This window comes from Panthera tigris, chromosome B4 (assembly GCF_018350195.1).
Source record: "Panthera tigris isolate Pti1 chromosome B4, P.tigris_Pti1_mat1.1, whole genome shotgun sequence".
NCBI lineage: Eukaryota > Metazoa > Chordata > Mammalia > Carnivora > Felidae > Panthera > Panthera tigris.
The window spans coordinates 76,346,043-76,364,819 of record NC_056666.1 but is presented as its reverse complement, the minus strand read 5'-3'; the positions used below and the strand labels follow the sequence as shown (position 1 = coordinate 76,364,819).

At 35.0% G+C, this 18,777-nt stretch overlaps 1 protein-coding gene across 6 annotated transcripts in view; it reads left to right on the top strand.

Annotated features, from left to right (window-relative positions):
* The window catches only part of FAM186A (family with sequence similarity 186 member A), a 75,842-nt gene that overhangs the window by 32,180 nt on the left and 24,885 nt on the right, over positions 1–18,777 (top strand). For 4 of the 6 annotated variants that reach the window (XM_042992262.1, XM_042992263.1, XM_042992261.1 and 1 more), the window contains exons 2-3: positions 8,271–8,487; positions 9,430–9,600. The exons of 1 other annotated variant lie outside the window; for it this stretch is intronic. In XM_042992262.1, coding sequence (XP_042848196.1) covers positions 8,271–8,487; positions 9,430–9,600 — 388 coding nt within the window. Of the gene's footprint in view, positions 1–8,270; positions 8,488–9,429; positions 9,601–18,553; positions 18,668–18,777 lie in introns of those variants that run through there. One more of the 6 variants, XM_042992264.1, reaches the window with a different exon arrangement.

Sequence of the window (18,777 nt, the reverse complement as noted above, 5' to 3'; positions counted from 1 at the left end):
AATTTACCCTATTGATGTCTTATTCTGGGAGTTTTGGCAAAGACATACAGATGTGTGACCATCACTAAAATCCAGATTTAAAATAGTTCCATTTTCTCAAAATATTCCTCTTTGCCCTTTTGTAGTCTACCCCTCCCCAAACCCCAGCCCCTGGCAGCTGTTAGTTTTCTGTCCCTATAGTTTTCCCTTTCATGAATGCCATATAAATCAAATCACCCTATGTAGTCATTTGACTCCATTTTAGCATAAAGTATTCATTCAGCAATTGAAGGATATTTTGGTTGTTTCCAGTTTGGAGAAATTATGAATAAAATCACTACAAACATTCATATATTCGTTCTTGTATACACACAACTTTTCATTTATCCTGAGTAAATACCTAGGAATGGTATTGCTAGGTCATATGGAACCATAAATTTATAAGAAATTGCCAAACTGTTATCTGAGGTAGCTTTACTACTTTGCATTTCCACCAGCAATGTATGAGAGTTCCAGTTGCTCTATATCCTTGCCTGTGCTTGGTATCATCATTATTTATTTAGATCTTTGATTTCTTTCATCAATGTTTTTCATTTTTCATTTTCTTTTCTTTTCATTATTATTTTTTTAATGTTTTTCATTTTTCAATGTACAGATCTTGCACTTATTTTGTTAAATGCTTACCTCCATATTTCATGTTTTTAAGTGTATTGGAAATGACACTTTGATTACATTTCAATTTCCAATTTATTGCTACTTTATAGTAATACAAGTTTTGAGTTTTGTATACTGGTCTCCTATCCTGTGAACATGTTAATGGTAGGTTTTTTGTAGAGTTTTTACATAGACAATGTTTTTGTCTGTAAATAGAAACCATTTTACTTCTCCCTTTCCAAATTTTATTCTTTTATTTCCTTTTCTTACCTTATTGTGATGGGTAGGACCTTCATACAATATTGAATAGAAGTGATTAGAGCAGAATCCTTAGAGCACTTTAGACTTCCACCGTTAAGTATGATGCTAGCTGTAAATTTTTCATAAATTCTCTTTATCATTGTGTGTATATATCCTATTTTGTTTATCCATTCATTAATCAATGGACACTAGGGTTGTTTCCACCTCACTGCTCTTATGAGTAATGTTGCTATGAACATAGGAGTCCAAACATTTGCTCAAGTCCCTGCTTTTAATTCTTTTTTTATCCTTTTTTAAAATATTTAATTAATTTATTTAAATTTAAGTTAGTTAACATACAGTGTAGTATTGGTTTCAGGAGTAGAATCCAGTGATTCATCACTTACATACAACACCCAGTGCTCATCCCAGCAAGAGCCCTCCTTAATGTCCACCCCCCATTTAGCCCAACTCCCCACTCACCTCCCCTCCAGCAACCCTCAGTTTGTCTCTGTATTTAGGAGTCTCTTATGGCTTGCCTCCTTCTCTGTCTTTATCTTATTTTTCCTTCCCTTTCCCTATGTTCGTCTGTTTTGTTTCTTAAATTCCACATATGAATGAAATCATATGGTATTTGTCTTTCTCTGACTGACTTATTTTGCTTAGTATAATACACTCTAGTTCCATCCACATTGTTGCAAATGGCAAGATTTCATTCCTTTTGATTGCTGAGTAATATTCCATTGTGTATATATATATACCACATCTTCTTTACCCATTCAGCAGTCAATAGATATTTGGGCTCTTTCCATAATTTGTCTATTGTTGATCGTGCTGCTATAAATATTGGAATGCATGTGTCCTCTCGAATTAGCATTTTTGTATACTTTGGATAAATAACTAGTAGTGCAATACAACCCTGCAATTGCTTTAAATTCTTTATATACCCAGGAGTGGTGTTGCTCGGTCATATGGTAATTTTATTTTTAATTTTTTGAGGAACGACCATAGTGTTTTCCATAGTAGCTACACCATATTATATTCCCACCCACAGTGCACATGGGTTCCAATTTTCTATATCCTCACCAACATTTGTTATTTTCTATTTGGGTTGTGAAGTAATATCTCATTGTAATTTTGATTTGCATTTCCTTAATGATTATGATGTTGAGCTTCTTTTCATATGCTTTCCAGCCATTTGTTTATTTTTTTTGAATGTCTATTTAAATCCTTTGCCCATTTTCATATTGTGTTATTATTTTTTTAATATTGAGTTGTAGAAGTTCCTTAAGTAATATGAATATTAACTCTTTATCAGAGATGTGATTTGCAAATATTTTCTTTGACTTTTCAATCTGTTGTGTCCTTTGATCCATAAAAGTTTTACATTTAATTTAGTCTAATATGTCTATTTTTACTTTTGTTGCCTATGGTTTTGGTGTCAAATCCAAGAACATTGCCAAATCCAATATCGTTAAATTTTCCCTCTATGTTTTCTTCTGTTTTACAACTTTAGGTCTTATGCTTAGGTTTTTTATCCACTTTGAGTTAGTTTTTGTATATTCTTTAAGGTAGTGATCCAACTTCATTTTTTTGCATGCATCTCCAGTTTTCCCAGCACCATTTGTTGAAAGACTGTTTTTTTTTTTTTTTCACCATTGAATGGTCTTGGCATCTATCAAAAATCACCCAACTATAGGGGCACCTGGGTGGCTCAGTCTCTTGAGCATCCGACTTTGGCTCAGGTCATGATCTCACAGGTTGTGAGTTTGAGCCCCGCATTGGGCTCTGTGCTGATGGCTCAGAGCCTGGAGCCTGCTTCCAGTTCTGTGTCTCCCTCTCTCTCTGCCCCTTCCCCACTTGTACTCTGTCTCTCTCTCTCAAAAATAAGCATTCAAAAAATTTTTTTTAAAATTAAAAAAAATCATTGACCATATACGCAAAAGTTTATTTCGGGACTCTCTATTCTATTCTCTTGGTCTATATATATGTCTTTATACCAGTACACTGTTCTAATTACCATTGCTTTTGTACTAGGATTTAAAGATGAGAAGTGTGTGGGGCGCCTGGGTGGCATCGGACTTTGGCTTAGGTCATGATCTCATGGTTCATGAGTTTGAGCTCTGCATTGGGCTCGTCACTGGCAGTGCAGAGCCTGCTTGGGATTCTCTCTCTCTCTCTCTCTCTCTCTCTCTCTTTGCACCCCCTCAGAATAAATAAATAAACTTTTTTAAAAATGAGAAGTGCGTGCTGTCCAATTTATTCTTCTTTCTCAAGACCATTTTGGGTATTCAGGGTACCTTGAGACTCCATATGAATTTTGGAATGGATTTTTCTATTTCTGCAAAAAATATCATGGGAATTTTGATACAGTTTGCATTAAATCTGTAGATTAGTTTTAGTGGTATTGATGTCTTCACAATATTAAGTCTTCCAATACATGAACATGGAATGTCTTTCTATTTATTTGTGCTTTCTTTCATTTCTTTTGGTAACATTTTGTAGTGAAAATTACAAATGTACAAGTTTTCCACCTCCTTGATTTATTCCTAGGGTTTTATTCTTTTGATACTATTATAAATGGATTTCTTAATTTCCTTTTCAGATTGTTCATTGTTGGTGTATAATGACACAATTGATTTTTGTGTGTTATTTCATATCCATAACTTTGGCTGAATACATTTGCTAGTTCTAACAGTTTTTTCATGTGTGGAATCTTTAGGATTTTCTACATATAAGATCATATCACCTGAAAATAGAGACAATTTTATTTCCTCCTTTCCAGTTTGGATATCTTTTATTATTTCTTTTTCTTGCCTAATTGCTTTGGCTAAAACTTACAGTAATACGCTGACTAGAAGTGGTGAAAGTGGGCATTCTTGCCTTGTTCCTGACTTTAAAGGAAAACATTTCAGTCTTTCACTATTGACAATATTATCTCTGGAATTTCATATATGGTCTTTATCATGTTCAGGAAATTTCTTCTTATTCCTAGTTTTTTGTATGTTGTTATCATGAAAAGGTGTTGAATTTTGTCAAATGCTTTTTCTGAATCAATTGAAATGAACATGTGGGGTTTTTCCTAGTGTTCTGTTAATTTGGTATATTTCATTGATTGGCTTTCATATATTGAAACATTCTTGCATTCCAGGAATAAATCCCACTTAGTCATAATGTATAATCCTTTTAATGTGCTGTTGAATTCTGTTTGAGAGTATTCTGTTGAAGATTTTTGCATCAATATTCATCATGGATGTTGGTCTATAGTTCCCTGTCTTTTTCCTTTCTTTCTTGTGGTGTCTTTATCTGACCTTGGTATCAGGGTAATGCTGGCCTCAAAAAATGAGTTAGGAGGTGCTACTACCTCTTTAGTTTTTCTGGAATAATTGATAAAGATTTGGTATTCTTTCTTCTTTGACCACTATGGTATGTGCTAGCTTATAGTGTTATTTTTCATCACTTGGCTTATCAAACTTTGTCTTCACTCTCCTGTGTTCCTGACTTAAATTTTTGCTGCAATTGAGCTTTCCTTCCTTTCTTTCTTTCTTTCTTTCTTTCTTTCTTTCTTTCTTTGAGGTGACAGCTCAGAGCCTGGAGCCTTCTTCAGATTCTGTGTGTCTCTCCCTGTCTCTGCCCCTCCCCCACTCATGCTCTCTCAAAAATGAATAAACGTTAAAAAATAAAATATTTCAGCATCCCTTTTATTCCTGAGGTGAAATTCATAGATATAATATCTATACTCATACTTTAAATAATTAATATAAATAAATGTGAGGGCAAATAAAAGGAAAGTAATTTCTAATAACAGGCATTTCAGTGTGTAAATTCTAGGCCAACTTCACCAGAAGACATAATAAAGAAGTAGACAGAGGCTTGTACCTATATGTAGAATTAAAATAAATGTGAAAGCTATGAATATAGGTTGATACAAAAGCAGGTTTATCGTACTGATATTATATAACTATTAACGTTAGTGCATTGCTGTTGGTACTATGGTACCAACAGAATGGTAAAATTTGTCGGAGAAATTCTAAAGAACATCTTTCCTTTGATTTACATAATATTTGCATTCCTGGAAACTTCAGTATATAATTAAACTAGGCAAAAAATATTTTGTTTATATTTTAACAGGAGTAAATTTCCAGGCTCAAATAATTATAAACAGATGTTTTTCTTTTTACCTACATGAATGTCTCAGGACAGTCAAAATCTATGCAGGATTGGGCCAGTTCTTCATTGTGTGGACTGTCCACTATAAAATGAGCTAGCATTCCTTAGCACCTTTCACTGAATATCAATAAATCCTTCCTCCCAGTCACTGTTGCAACCAAAAATGATTCCCCAAATTCCCAAAGACACGTATGAGGTAGCAATTTACTTTCCTATTGAGAATATTGGTATACAGTTATAAGCAAAATAAATTTGCTGATAGATTCTTGAGAAGGTGAAGTAATGAAATAAAAGTGTTGAGGAATATCTGATACCTGCTTTCCACGGGTGAGGGCTAGGTAAAGAAAAAACAAAAAAGGAACTTCCTTTTACTTACTTGTTTACGGCAGTCATTTATAAAACATTTTCACATATGTTATACATCTCACATCAACTGTAAATTTAGTATCTCCACCATTTTTAAAAGTTTTTTATTTTCATTCCAGTATAGTTAATATACAGTGTATTAGTTTCTGGTGTATAATATAGTAATTCAACTATTCTATACGTTACTCAGTGCACATCGTGATAAGTGTACTCTTTAATCCCCATCACCTATTTTACCCATCTCACCACCCACCTCCTCTATGGTAACCATCAGTTTGTTCTCTAAAGTGAAGAGTCTTGATATGTCTCTCTCTTTTTTTCCCTTTGTTTGTTTTGTTTCTTAAATTCCGCATAGGAGTGAAATCATATGGTATTTGTCTTTGACTTATTTCACTTAGCATTATACTTTCTAGCTCCATCTATGTCATTGCAAATGGCATGATTTCATTCTTTTTAAGGCTAATATTCCATTGTGTATATATGCCACATCTTCTTTATCCATTCATCTATCAATGGACATTTGGGGTGCTTCCATAATTTGGCATTATAAATAATGCTTCTATAAACATAGGGGTGTATATATTTTTTGAATTGGTGTTTTCATTTTCTTTAGGTAAATACTTAGTAGTGCAATTATTAGATCATAGGGCAGTTCTATTTTTAATTTTTTGAGGAACCTCCATATTCTTTTCCACAATGACTGCACCAGTTTGCATTGCCACCAACAGTGCAGAAGCATTCCTTTTCTTCATATTCTCACCGACACTTGTTGTTTCTTGTGTTTTTTATTTTAGCCATTATCACCGGTATGAGGTGGTATCTCACTGTAGTTTTGATTTGCATATCTGTGGTGAAGGGTGATGTTGAGCATCTTTTCATGTGTATGTTGGCCATCTGGATGTCTTGCTTAGAGAAATGTCTGTTCATGTCTGCTGCCCATTTGTTAATTGGGTTATTTGGGTTTTGGGTGTTGAGTTGTATCAGTTCTTTATATATTTTGGATACTAACCTTTTACTGGATAGGTCATTTGCAATGCAAATATCTTCTCTCATTCAGTACACTGTCTTTTAGTTTTGTTGGTTGTTTCCTTTGTTGTACACAAGCTCTTAATTTTGATGTAATCCCAATAGCTTATCTTTGCTTTTATTTCCTTTGCTTCAGGAGCTGTATCTAGAAAAATGTTCTATGGCTGATGTCAGAGAAATTATGGCCTGTGTCCTCTTCTAAAATTTTTATGGTTTCACATTTAGGTCTTTAATCCATTTTGAGCTTATTTTTGTGTATGATGTAAGAAAGTAGTCCAAGATCATTCATTTGTATGTAGCTGTTCAGTTTTCCTAACACCATTTGTTGAAGAGACTGTCTTTTTCCCATTGCATAGTCTCGCCTCTTTTGTCAAAGATTAATTGACCTTATAATTGTGGGTTTGTTTCTGGGCTTTCTACACTGTTCCATTGATCTATGTGTCTATTTTTGTGCCAGCACCATACTCTTTTGATTACTACAGCTTTGTGGTATAGCTTGAAATCTTGAATTGTGATACCTGTAGTTTTGCTTTTTTTTTTTTTTTTTTTCATGATTGCTTTGGGTATTCAGGGCTTTTTGTGGTTCCACATAAATTTTATAATTTTTTCTTCTAGTTCTATGAAAAATGCTCTTGATATTTTGATAAGGATTGCATTAAATGTGTAGATTGCTTTGGGTAGTTCATACATTTTAGCAATATTTGTTCTTCCAACCCATGAGTAGGGAATGTCTTTCTGTTTCTTTGTGTCATCTTCAATTTCTTTCATCAATATTTTATAGTTTTCAGAGTACAGGTCTTTCACCTCTTTAGATAAGTTTATTCCTAGGTATTTTATTATTTTTGGTGCAATCATAAATAGGACTGTTTCCTTAATTTCTCTGTCTGCTACTTCATTATTAGTGTATAGGAATGCTACTAATTTCTAGGTATTGATTTTGTATCCTACAACTTTACTGAATTTATTACTGGTAACAGTTTTTTGTTGTTGTTTTGTTTTGTTGTTTGAGTCCTTAGGGTTTTCTTTTTTTTTTTTTTTTAAGTTTATTCAGTTATTATTTCTGAGAGAGAGAGAGAGAGAGGGAGAGAGAGCAAGCACAAGTGGGGGTTGGGCAGAGAGAGAGGGAAACACAGAATTGAAACAGGCTCCAGGCTCTGGGCTGTCAGCACAGAACCCAATGCAGGGTTTGAAGTCACAAACCAGGAGATCATGACCTGAGCTAAAGTCAGATGCTCAACTGACTGAGCCACCCAGGCACCCCCTTAGGGTTTTCTATATATAGTATCATGTCATATGCAAATAGTGACAGTTTAATTTCATCCTTACCTATATAGATGCTTCATTTCTTTTTCTTCTCTGATTGCTAAGGCTAGTACTTCCAGTATTATGTTCAATAAAAGTGGTGAGAGTGGACATATTTGTCTTGTTCCTGATCTTACAGGAAAAACTTATAGTTTTTCACTATTGAATATAATGTTCACTATGGGCTTTTCATATACATCCTTTATCAGATTGAGGTATGTTCCCTCTAAACTTTGTTGAGACGTGCCTGGGTGGCTCAGTTGGTTAAGTGTCCAACCCTTGGTTTCGGCTCAGGTCATGGTCTCACAGCTTCATGGGTTTGAGCCTTGCATTAGACTCTGTGCTGACAGTGTGGAGTCTGCTTAGGATTCTGTCTCCCTCTCTCTGCCCCTCCTTTACTCATGCTGACTCTGTCTCTCTCAAAATAAATAAACTTAAAAAAAAAATAAACCCACTTTGTTGAGAATTATGAACAGATGTTTGATTTGTCAATAAACTGAGTATTAATATATTCCCCCTTCTTATTCTTATAGGACATTAATATGCAGCTGGCTGACATACTGCTCAATGTGCAGCGAATAATCAATCGCTACACTGTTGATGAGAATGTGCACTCCGGAAGGAAAATCTCCCTTCCAGAACATAAGAAATGGAGAATAAATTTCCTGGATAAAATAGTTACTTATGCTAAGAACAGTGAAATTAGAGAAAAGACTCTTTTGCACATCCTGGTCTGGTTGGAAGAATGGAGTAAGTTTTCAGAAGTGGTTCAAAGGAAAACCATGAAGTTAATGAAAAAGAGAACAGGATCTATAAGTAAATTTTAAAGGGTTAATCAGACTACCTTTAAAAGAAGACTAAGGAGGTTATTCAGAGAGTTATTGTCCACTGTTTCAGTAAGAATAAAGTAAGCACTATGTAGTCTTGCTTACTTAGTGCCAGCAATTCTGGGCTCCTTGCTTCTCTTCAAGCATGCCAGTATGCCTCTGCCCAGTGTCTTTATGTTTACTATTCCTTTGCCTGGAACACTGTCCACAAGTAGCCATGTGGCTCATTTTCTGCTTATATCTCACTTTAAAATGATGTGTTCTCTGACGATCTCCATTCCCTACTCCCTGGCACTGTCCATTCCTCTTTATTTTTTATTTTTGTCTGTAGCATTTCTTATGATCTGCCATACTATATAATTAATGTTTATATTTTTGTGTTTTGTGTGTCTCCTTTCACTAGAATGCAAGCAGTATGAAGTCAGGGAACTTGTTTTATTCAGTGTTGTATCCTCAACATCTAGAACAATACATGACAAAGGAGACATTTGGCTGACTGAAAGAATGAATAAGCTAAGAATACAAAAAGAATAATTTCATTAAGTTGCAAGAAATCTCATATAATGAAGGTTTTAAAATACTAGACAACTTATGAAAGGAGTTGCGGTTTAGTTCCTCAATATTAAAACACATGTTCACATTTTAGTTACCAGAGTATTTTCACGTCCAGGATTTACTGTTTAGCTTTCTATTCCAAGCCTCATCCTTCTTCATTTCTTCATAGAGAAAAGCCTCAGAAGAGCAGTAAGTGTGAGACACCTATATTCCTCAATACTATATTATGAAGTAGTTAGCCGATATTATAAGCCTATATGATTATAATCATTTTTCTACACAAAAATAATTTTTTTTTGCTCTCTTCAAGATGCCATTTTGTCTGAGATGACTGCAATTGATATTGAGGAACACCATCACTGGATAGCAAAAATGGAGTTTTTACCAGAAATGTACAAAGCTATTGAGAGCAATGTCAAGATACTGAGTAGAATTAGTGTATCTTTATTTGAAGAAAAGAAGAGACAAAAGAAAAAAATAAGTAAGGGTGCTTTAAGACATTGGAAACAGATTTGACTGTTTCTAAAAAATGGCTTTATTAAAGTAAAAGTTACATACCATAAAACTCACATATGTTAAATGTAAAATTCAATGACTTTTAGTAAATTTAGAGTTGTGTAGCTATCATCACAATATTTTATTTTATTTTATTTTATTTTATTTTATTATTTTTTAAAGTAGGTTTCATACCCAGCATGGGGCTTGAAGTCATGACCCAGAGAGCAAGAGTCTCATGCTCTACTGACTGAGCCAGCCAGCCACCACCACTGCCCCCCTCCCCACAATTCAATTTTAGAACATTTCCTTCATCCCAAAAAAGATCCCTCATGCCCTTTTGCAGTCAATCCTCACTCCCACCCCAGTTCCAAACATACACAAATCTATTTTCTGTCTCAATAAGTTTGCCTTTTTTGGACATTTCATAAGATGGAATCATATTATATGTAGTCTTTTATATGTGGTTTCTTTTACTTAAGTAATGGTTTTGAAGTTCAGCCATGTTATAGGATGTATCAGTAGTTTCTTCCTTTCTATGACCAATTGTATATCATTTTTTGCATATACCACAATTTGTTTACCTACTCACCAGTTCATGGACATTCAGATTATTTTGACATTTGACTTTTATGAATAATGCTGCTATAAACCCAGATGTATAAGTCTTTGTGTGGATGTATGTTTTCATTTCTTTTGGGTAGATACCCAGGAGTAGAATTTCTGGGTCATTTACCTATTGCTGGTAAGTTTATGCTTATCTTTTAAAGAAATTGTTAACTTATTGCCCAAATGACGGCACTATTTTACGTTCCCATCAGCAATGTGTTAAGGTTCCAGTTTCTCCACATCCTCAACACTTTTTATGGACTTCTTTAGGATCGCCTTTCCAAGAGGATGTGTAGTGGTATCCCATTGTGGTTTTATTTTTTTTTTTAATGTTTATTTATTTTTGAGAGAGAGAGCATGAGTGGGTGAGGTGCAGAGAGAGAGGAGGACAGAGGATCCAAAGCTCCACACTGACAGTAGAGAGCCTGATGCAGGGCTAGAACTCACAAACTGTGAGATCATGCGCTGAGCTGAAGTCCGCCTCTCAACCAACTGAGCCACCCAAGCACTACTCCCCTCCCCCATTGTGGTTTTAAATTGTATTTCCCTAAAGACTGATGATGTTGAGCATCTATCCAGGTGCTTATTAGTCATTCTTATATTTATTTTGCTGAAATGACTATTCAAATGCTTTCCCATTTCTGTTATTGAGTTTTAAGAGTCCTTTATGTATTCTGAATACAAGTCTTGAAATGTGATTCTCAGGGACGCCTGAATGGCTCAGTTGGTTAAGTGTCTGACTTCAGTTCATGTCATGATCTTGTGGTTCATGGGTTCAAGCTCAGAGCCTGGAGCCTGCTTCAGATTCTGTGTCTCCCTCTCTGTCTGCCCCTCCCCTGCTTGTGCGCGCAGGCGTTCTCTCTCTCTCTCTCTCAGAAATAAATAAACATTAAAAAAAAGGGGGACGCCTCTGTGGCTCGGTCATTTAAGCGTCTGACCTGGGCTCAGGTCATGATCTCCTGGTTTATGAGTTGGAGCCCCATGTTGGGCTCTGTGCTGATAGCTCAGAGCCTGGAGCCTGCTTCGGATTATGTGTCTCCCTCTCTCTCTGCCTCTCCCTGACTCACACTCTATCTCTCTCTGTCTCTCTCAAAAATAAAGAAACATTAAAAAAAAAAGAAAGAAACGTGATTTTCAAACATTTTCTCTTAATCTTTGGTTTGACTTTTCATTTTCTTAATGGGGCATTTGAAGGCCAATGGTTTTTGATTTTGATGAAGTCAAATCAATTTGTCAATATTTTCTTTTGTGGTTCATGGTTTTAGTGTCATATTAAAAACTTGTATGGGGGGGCGGTGCTTGGCTGGCTCAGGCAGAGGAGCATGTGACTCTTGATCTCAGGGTCATGAGTTTGGGCCCTTCATTGGGTATAGAGATTACTAAAAATAAATAAATAAATAAATAAATAACTTAAAACAAAAACAAAAGCTTGTATTGGTCAGTGTTCAACCAGAGAAGAAGAACCAGTAGGAAATTATCTGTTATCTGTATATCTATGTATCTATCTACCCCATGTGAAGTATTTTGTGGAACATACTTTGTATTCTTTCAATCCTTTTACATTTATTATGACTTGCTTTATAGCCTACCATATGGTCTATCCTGGAGAATGTTCTGTGTGTGTTTGAAAAGATATATTTTGCTTTTGTTGGGTGGAGTGTTCTACAGTTGGTTTATATTGTTGTTTTAGTCTTCTGTATATATCCTTACTGATTTTCTGTCTAGTTGTTCTATTATTAAGAGTGGGATATTGAACTTCCCAACTACTATTACTGAGTTAGCTATTTCTCTCTTTAATTCTGTCTGGTTTTGCTTCCTATATTTTAAGGCTCTGTTATTAGGTGCATATATGTTCATATTGTGATAGCTTACTGATGAACTGATCTTTTTATCATTATAAAATGTCCCTCATTGTATCTAGAACCATTTTCTTTTTGTCTTAAAGTCTATTTTGTTTGATATTAGTCTATTCTCTCCAGCTCCCCTGTGGTTACTGTGCAAGATTGAATCTAAGATATGTTGCTTATCATTGGATCGTGTTGGCTTTTAAATATATATACACACAAAAAAATACACAAATACACATAAAATTGGGCAATCTTTCACTTTTGAGTATTTAATTCTTTCATATTTAATGTAATTGTTGATATGATTGGATTTTTATGTGTTGTGTTGCTGTTTATTTTCCATGTCTCATCTCTTTGTTCTCCTGTTCTTCTTTTACTACTTTTTGTGTTAAACAAATATTTTCTAGTGTACCATTTTAATTCCATTTTCCCCTTATATTTTTGGAGTAATTTCCTTAGTAGCTCTTTAGGGATTGCAGTACACATTTTAAATTATCACAACCTGGGGCGCCTGTGTGGCTCAGTTGGTTAAGCATTGGACTCTTGATTTTGGCTCAGGTCATGATCTCACCATTGGTGAGTTTGAGCCCCATGTTGAGCTCTGCACTGACAGTGTGGAGTCTACTTGGGATTCTCCCTCTCCCTTTCTCTCTGTCGCTCCCCCATTCACTTTCTCTCTCTCTCTCTCTCTCTCTCTCTCTCTCTCTCTCTCTCCTCTCTCAAGATAAATACACTTAAAAAAATTATCACAATCTGTTTCAGATTAGTGCTAACTTAATACAAGAAAAATATAGAATTTTTGCTCCATTAGCTCCATTCTCTTCCCCTCCTTTGGATTTTGTCATATATATTACATTTTTATGTATCATAAGCCCAACAACATAGTTCATAATTATTGTTTTATATGATTGTCTTTTTAATCAGTTAAGAGAGGAAAAGAAAGCATATTTTTACCTACATATACTTGTGCTCTTTATTTCTTTGTGTGAATTTGAGTTATCCTCTGGTATCATTTCCTTTCAACCTGAAGGACTTCTTTGTCTTTCTTATAAGGCTGGTCTACTAGCAGCAAATTCTTTCCGTTTTGCTCATCTAGAATGTCTTTATTTCACTTTCATTTTTTAATAGACTTTATTTTGTTAAGGTAGTTTTAGATTTATAAAAAAAAGTGAGAAAATAGTACAGAGAATTCCATATTTCTCCATAGTTTCCCCTATTACTAATATATTATATTAGTATGATACATTTGTTATAATTAACAAACCAGTATTGACACATTATTAACTAAAGTCCATAATTTATGGACTGTAGTCATAATTCCTTGTTTTTACCTAATGTCCTTTTTTGTTTCAGGATTCCATCCAGGGTACCTAATTACATTTAACTGTCATGTCTTCTTAGGCTTTCTTGGCTGTGACAATTTCACAGACTTTTCCTTCTGTTTGATGTTCCTGACACATGTGAGGAGCACCAGTCAGATATATTATATGATGCTCCCCTATGGGAATTTGTCTGGTGTTTTTCTCACATTTACTCTGGGGTTATGGATTTTGAGGAGAAAGATCACAGAGGTAAAGTACCATTGTCATCATACGATTTCAAGGGTACGTACTATCAAATGACTCAATGTTGACCTTGACCACGTGGCTAAAGTAGTGCTTGTCAGGTTTCTCCACTGTAAAGTTACTCTTTTTCTTCATTTTCCATACTTTGCTTTTTAAAATAAGTCTATATGTGCAGCCGATACTTAAGGAAAAGGGGATTGTGCTCCCTTTCTTTTAGGATGAATATCTACATAAATTATTTGAAGTTCTTATGTACTATAATTTGTCTCTTCTTCCTCATTTATTAATTTATTCAATTATTTATCTCAAAATGAACTCAGATTTTTTTTGGACTTTGAGTTATAATCCAATACTACTTTATTTACTTGCTTAAGTTGTTCTAGTTTTGGCCATTGGGACCTCTTTCAATTGGTTCCTGTGCCCCTTTAACATAACCTCATCGATGTGGCTTTTTCTTTTTTCTTTCTTTATTTTTATTATTATTAAATAATTTTTTTAAATGTTTATTTATATTTGAGAGAAAGAGAAAGACAGTGCATGAACAGGGCAGTGCAGAGAGAGAGAGAGACAGAAACAGAATCCAAAGCAGGCTCCAGGCTCTTAGCTGTTAGCACAGAGCCAGACACAGGGCTTGAACTCACAAGCTGTGAGATCATGACCTGAGCCGAAGTCAGACGCTCAACCAACTGAGCCACCCAGGTGCCCCTTTCTTTTTTATTTTTTTAGCACTTCCCTACTTTCTGGCACTACAAGATGCTTCAGGTTCATCTCGAATATATCCTGCTCCAGTCTTATAATCTGTCATTTCTTCAAGGATTTCTGGTTACTTTTAGTAGAGAATAGTATTAAAAAGCAAGGTCTGGTTGCTAGGTGTGTTCATTGCTACTGGGCTGTCATGTCTGTTCAGTCCTCTCATTTGACAGAACAAAAAATATGTGTGTGTGTGTGTGTGTGTGTGTGTGTGTGTGTGTGTGTGTTTGTGTGTGTGTGTGTAGAGCCAATGCAGTTACACATATCTATTAATATGTATATATATTATCATCTGTAACTACTTTAAACTAAACATAAGTTTATAGTGATTTCTCTAATTTTAATTCATTATCACACATAGATCATTCCAGTTTCTTCCCCTTGCTTATCTATAAATTATGACAAACAATAAGAAACTTGCTCCTACCATCTACTTCACTTAATTGCTCGATTCCAGTATACACGCATAGCAGTATCAGAATTATTAACCCATACCCTAGTGGGAAATAACTTATCAACTAGAGTACAGCACTTTGTCTTCAGTCTTACGGACTCCATTCATTTCCGGTTACTTATAGGTCAGCACTCCCTGCATCCTCTCATTCCTTTCAGTGAGGTTTTGTCATACATTTCTTATATTGTTAGATTGTCATATCACAGTCTACATTCCTTCCTAGGATCCCCTGACCTCTTAAAAGGGTATTTAAAAATTTTGTATACATTAAGTTTCACTCTTTGTGCTATAGAGTTCTACTGGGTTTGACAAATGTATATTGTCATGTAGCCACCCTTATAGTATCATACAAAATAGTTTTTCCACCCTAAAAATGCCCTGTGATTCACTTATGTATTCTTCCCCTCTTTCCCCAAGTCCCTGGTACTGATAATTTTTTATGTCCCCATAGTTGTTTTTTTTTTAATTTTTTTTTTTAACGTTTACTTATTTCTGTGACAGAGAGAGACAGAGCATGAACAAGGGAGGGTCAGAGAGAGAGGGAGACACAGAATGTGAAACAGGCTCCAGGCTCTGAGCTGTCAGCACAGAGCCTGATGCGGGGCTCAAACTCATGGGCTGTGAGATCATGACCTGCGCCGAAGTCGGACCCTTAACTGACTGAGCCACCCAGGTGCCCCTATGTCTCCATAGTTTTGGTTTTCCAAGGATGTTATATAATTGGAATCATGTAGTATGTAGCTTTTTCAGACTGGCTTGTGTCACTTAGCAATATACATTTAAGGTTCCTCCCTATCTTTTTGTGGCCTAATAGCTTATTTCTTTTTACTGCTGAATAATATTCCATTGTACAGATGCACCACAGCTTGTTTATGTGGTTGCTTCCAGGTTTTGGTGACTAAGAATAAAACTGCCATACACACACACACACACACACACACTTTCTCATGGACATGTTTTCGAATTAATTATGTAAAAACCTAGGAACATGATGGCTAGATCATTTGATAAGATTACATTACTTTGTAAGTAACTTTGTAAGAAACTGCCAAACTGTCTTTCCAAGTAGATGTACCATTTCTCATTCCCACCATTTTTCAACAGGAGTTCTTGTCACTCCCTGTACTTGTTAGCAATTGGCATTACTGGTTTTTTGGATTTAGCCATTTTCAGAAATGTGTAACATATTTCATTGTTGTAATTTGCAATTCTTTTTTTTCAAGTTTTTACTTAAATTCTAGTTAGTTAACATATAATATAAATTGGTTTCAGAAGTAGAATTTAGTGATTCATCTCTTACATATAACACCCAGTGCTTATCACAAGTGCCCTCCTTAATACCCATCACCTATTTAGACTATTCCTTACACAGTGCCCCTCCCCTCAGTTTGTTCTCTATAGTTAATAGTCTCTTATGGTTTGTCTTCCTCCTTTTTTTTTTTTTTTTTTGGTTTTCTTTTTCTCCTATGTTCATCTGTTTTGTTTCTTAAATTCCACATGAATGAAATCATATGGTATTTGTCTTTCTCTGACTTATTTCACTTAGCATAATACACTCTAGCTCCATCAATATTGTTGCAAATGACAAGATTTCATTCTTTTTTTTTTGGCTGAGTAATATTCCATTGTATATATATCGCACATCTTCTTTATCCACTCATCAGTCAATGGACAATTGGGCTCTTTCCATAATTTAGTTATTACTGATAATGTTGCTATAAGTATTGGGGTGCATGTGTCCCTTCGAATCAGTATTTTTGTATCTTTGGGTAAATATCTAGTAGTGCAATTGCTGGGTTGTAAGGTAGTTCTATTTTTAACTTTCTAAGGAATCTCCATAGTGCTTTCCAGAGTGGCTACAACAGTTTCCAATTCTCTAATGACAGATGACACTGAACATCTTTTCATATCCTTAGTTGCCATCTGTATGTCTTATTTCTTGCCTTCATTAAAAAGAAAAATAACAGGTTACATCCTTTGATTACTTTGAAAATAGTTATTTCATGGAATGGATCTGATAGAAATTCTGTAATACATTTACAGAAGTGTTGAAAACACATGGATATATGAGTGTTCACTGCAAGCCACATTTACAGGAGTGTTATTTCAGTGAGTAATGTAATATATTTAGAGAACTGTTTAAAAACACATGCAATAAGGATGATTACAAGAGCTGTATGTGCATACTACTTTGAGAAGAGTGTTATTTCAAGGAATGGATATAATAGAAATTCTGTAATCCATTTAGAGAAGTCTTTAAAGACACTTATAATGAGGATGGTTATGAGAGTTCCATGTGCATGGTACTTTGGGAAGAGTGTTATTTCAGGGAATGGATGTTTTACCTTCATTTTTTGAAGGATAGTTTTCCTGGATATAGAATTCTTGGTTAGCAGTATTATTCTTTCACCACTTTGAATAGTCATCCCACTGTGTTTGGGCCTCTTGTTTCTAATCAGTGGTAAGCTGTTAAATTTACTATGGCTCCCCTATGCTTTGATTTTTTAGTCTCCTTTGATTGTGATAAGTCATTTTTATCTTTTTACTTTAAAGATTCTTTGTCTGGCTTTCAACAATTGACTATGATGTATCTAGGTATGGATCTTTTTGTATTTATCTTAGAGTTCAATGATCTTCTTGAATGTGTAGATTAATGTTTTTCATCAAATTTGGGATGATTTGGCCATTATTATTTCCTCAATATTTTTTTTAAAAGTTCATTTATTTTTGTAAGTGTTTTTAATGTTTATCTATTTATTTTTGAGACAGAAAGAGAGCAAGTCGGGGAGGGGCAACGAGACGGGGGGAGAGAGAGCATCCCAAGCTGGGTCTGTGCTGTTAGCACAGAGCCAGATGCAGGACTTGAACTCATGAACCATGAGATCATGACCTGAGCTGAAATCAAGACTTGGACTCTTAACCGACTGAACCATCCAGGCACCCCCAAAACTGGACATTTTAGATGACATATTATAGCAACTTTAGAGTCTGACTTCCCCTATAACCTCCAGGGTTTCTTTTTGCTCCTTTTTTCCTTTGCTTTTTAGTGATTTGTCTGGATTAATGCAGTAAAGTCTGTCTCCCCAACAGTGTGTGGCTGCTGACACCTTTGCTCAGTTATTTTTTTCCCCTCATTTTTGTTTATATTTTAAAGCTTGAATTCCTAGGGGTCACCTTTGGGTCAGCATAACTTAGTGGTCAATAACTGGCCAATCATTAAGTGATCCAGATTGATCCAGTAAGGCTTCTATTCTTTGCTAATGGATCTGTGTGTGAGTTAAGGAAGTATTGTTTTAGACAATGTCCCTGGGCATGTGTTTTTTCCCTGCTTTATTCAAGATCAAATCAGCCCCCTCAGGCAGTAGAGCTTCAAGGCTTGACTCACTCTTGTAGAACTACCAGGTAACATGGCTTGGGGGAGTTGGAAACAGAAGAAGCTCCAGGCTAAAACATCACAGACTTCCAGTTGTTACTGAAGTTTAGTAATTTTTCTTGAAAAAAATGTTTACCATTTTGTTGTATGCTTGCAGTCAATTTCCAAAGTCCTAAAATCATTGGTTTGGGCAGTTTTGTCAAGTTTTATCATTGCTTTTATGGGAAAAAATTTTGCCGAGTTTCTCATTCAGCCATTCTGGAAATCCCTTCAAATGTTTGACTTTTTTCTGCTCTTTTGTAACTCTTCTGAAAGAACCAAGACTAACTGTGATTCAGAAAAGTGAGAAAAGAAGGACAGGAACCTAAGAAAGAAAATGGAAAGCACCAAGCATAATCAAAGCCAAAGGAAAGTTTTGGCTTATGTTATAGCTAATCCCAAACTTATAACTGAAGGTAAGCTGAGATCATAACTAAAGACCAAAGACTAAATTTTGGAAGCAAAATTCTAGGTAATTGTGGGAAAAAATAATACTATTTACTTTGGAGGTAAAGGTTTTTTTGTT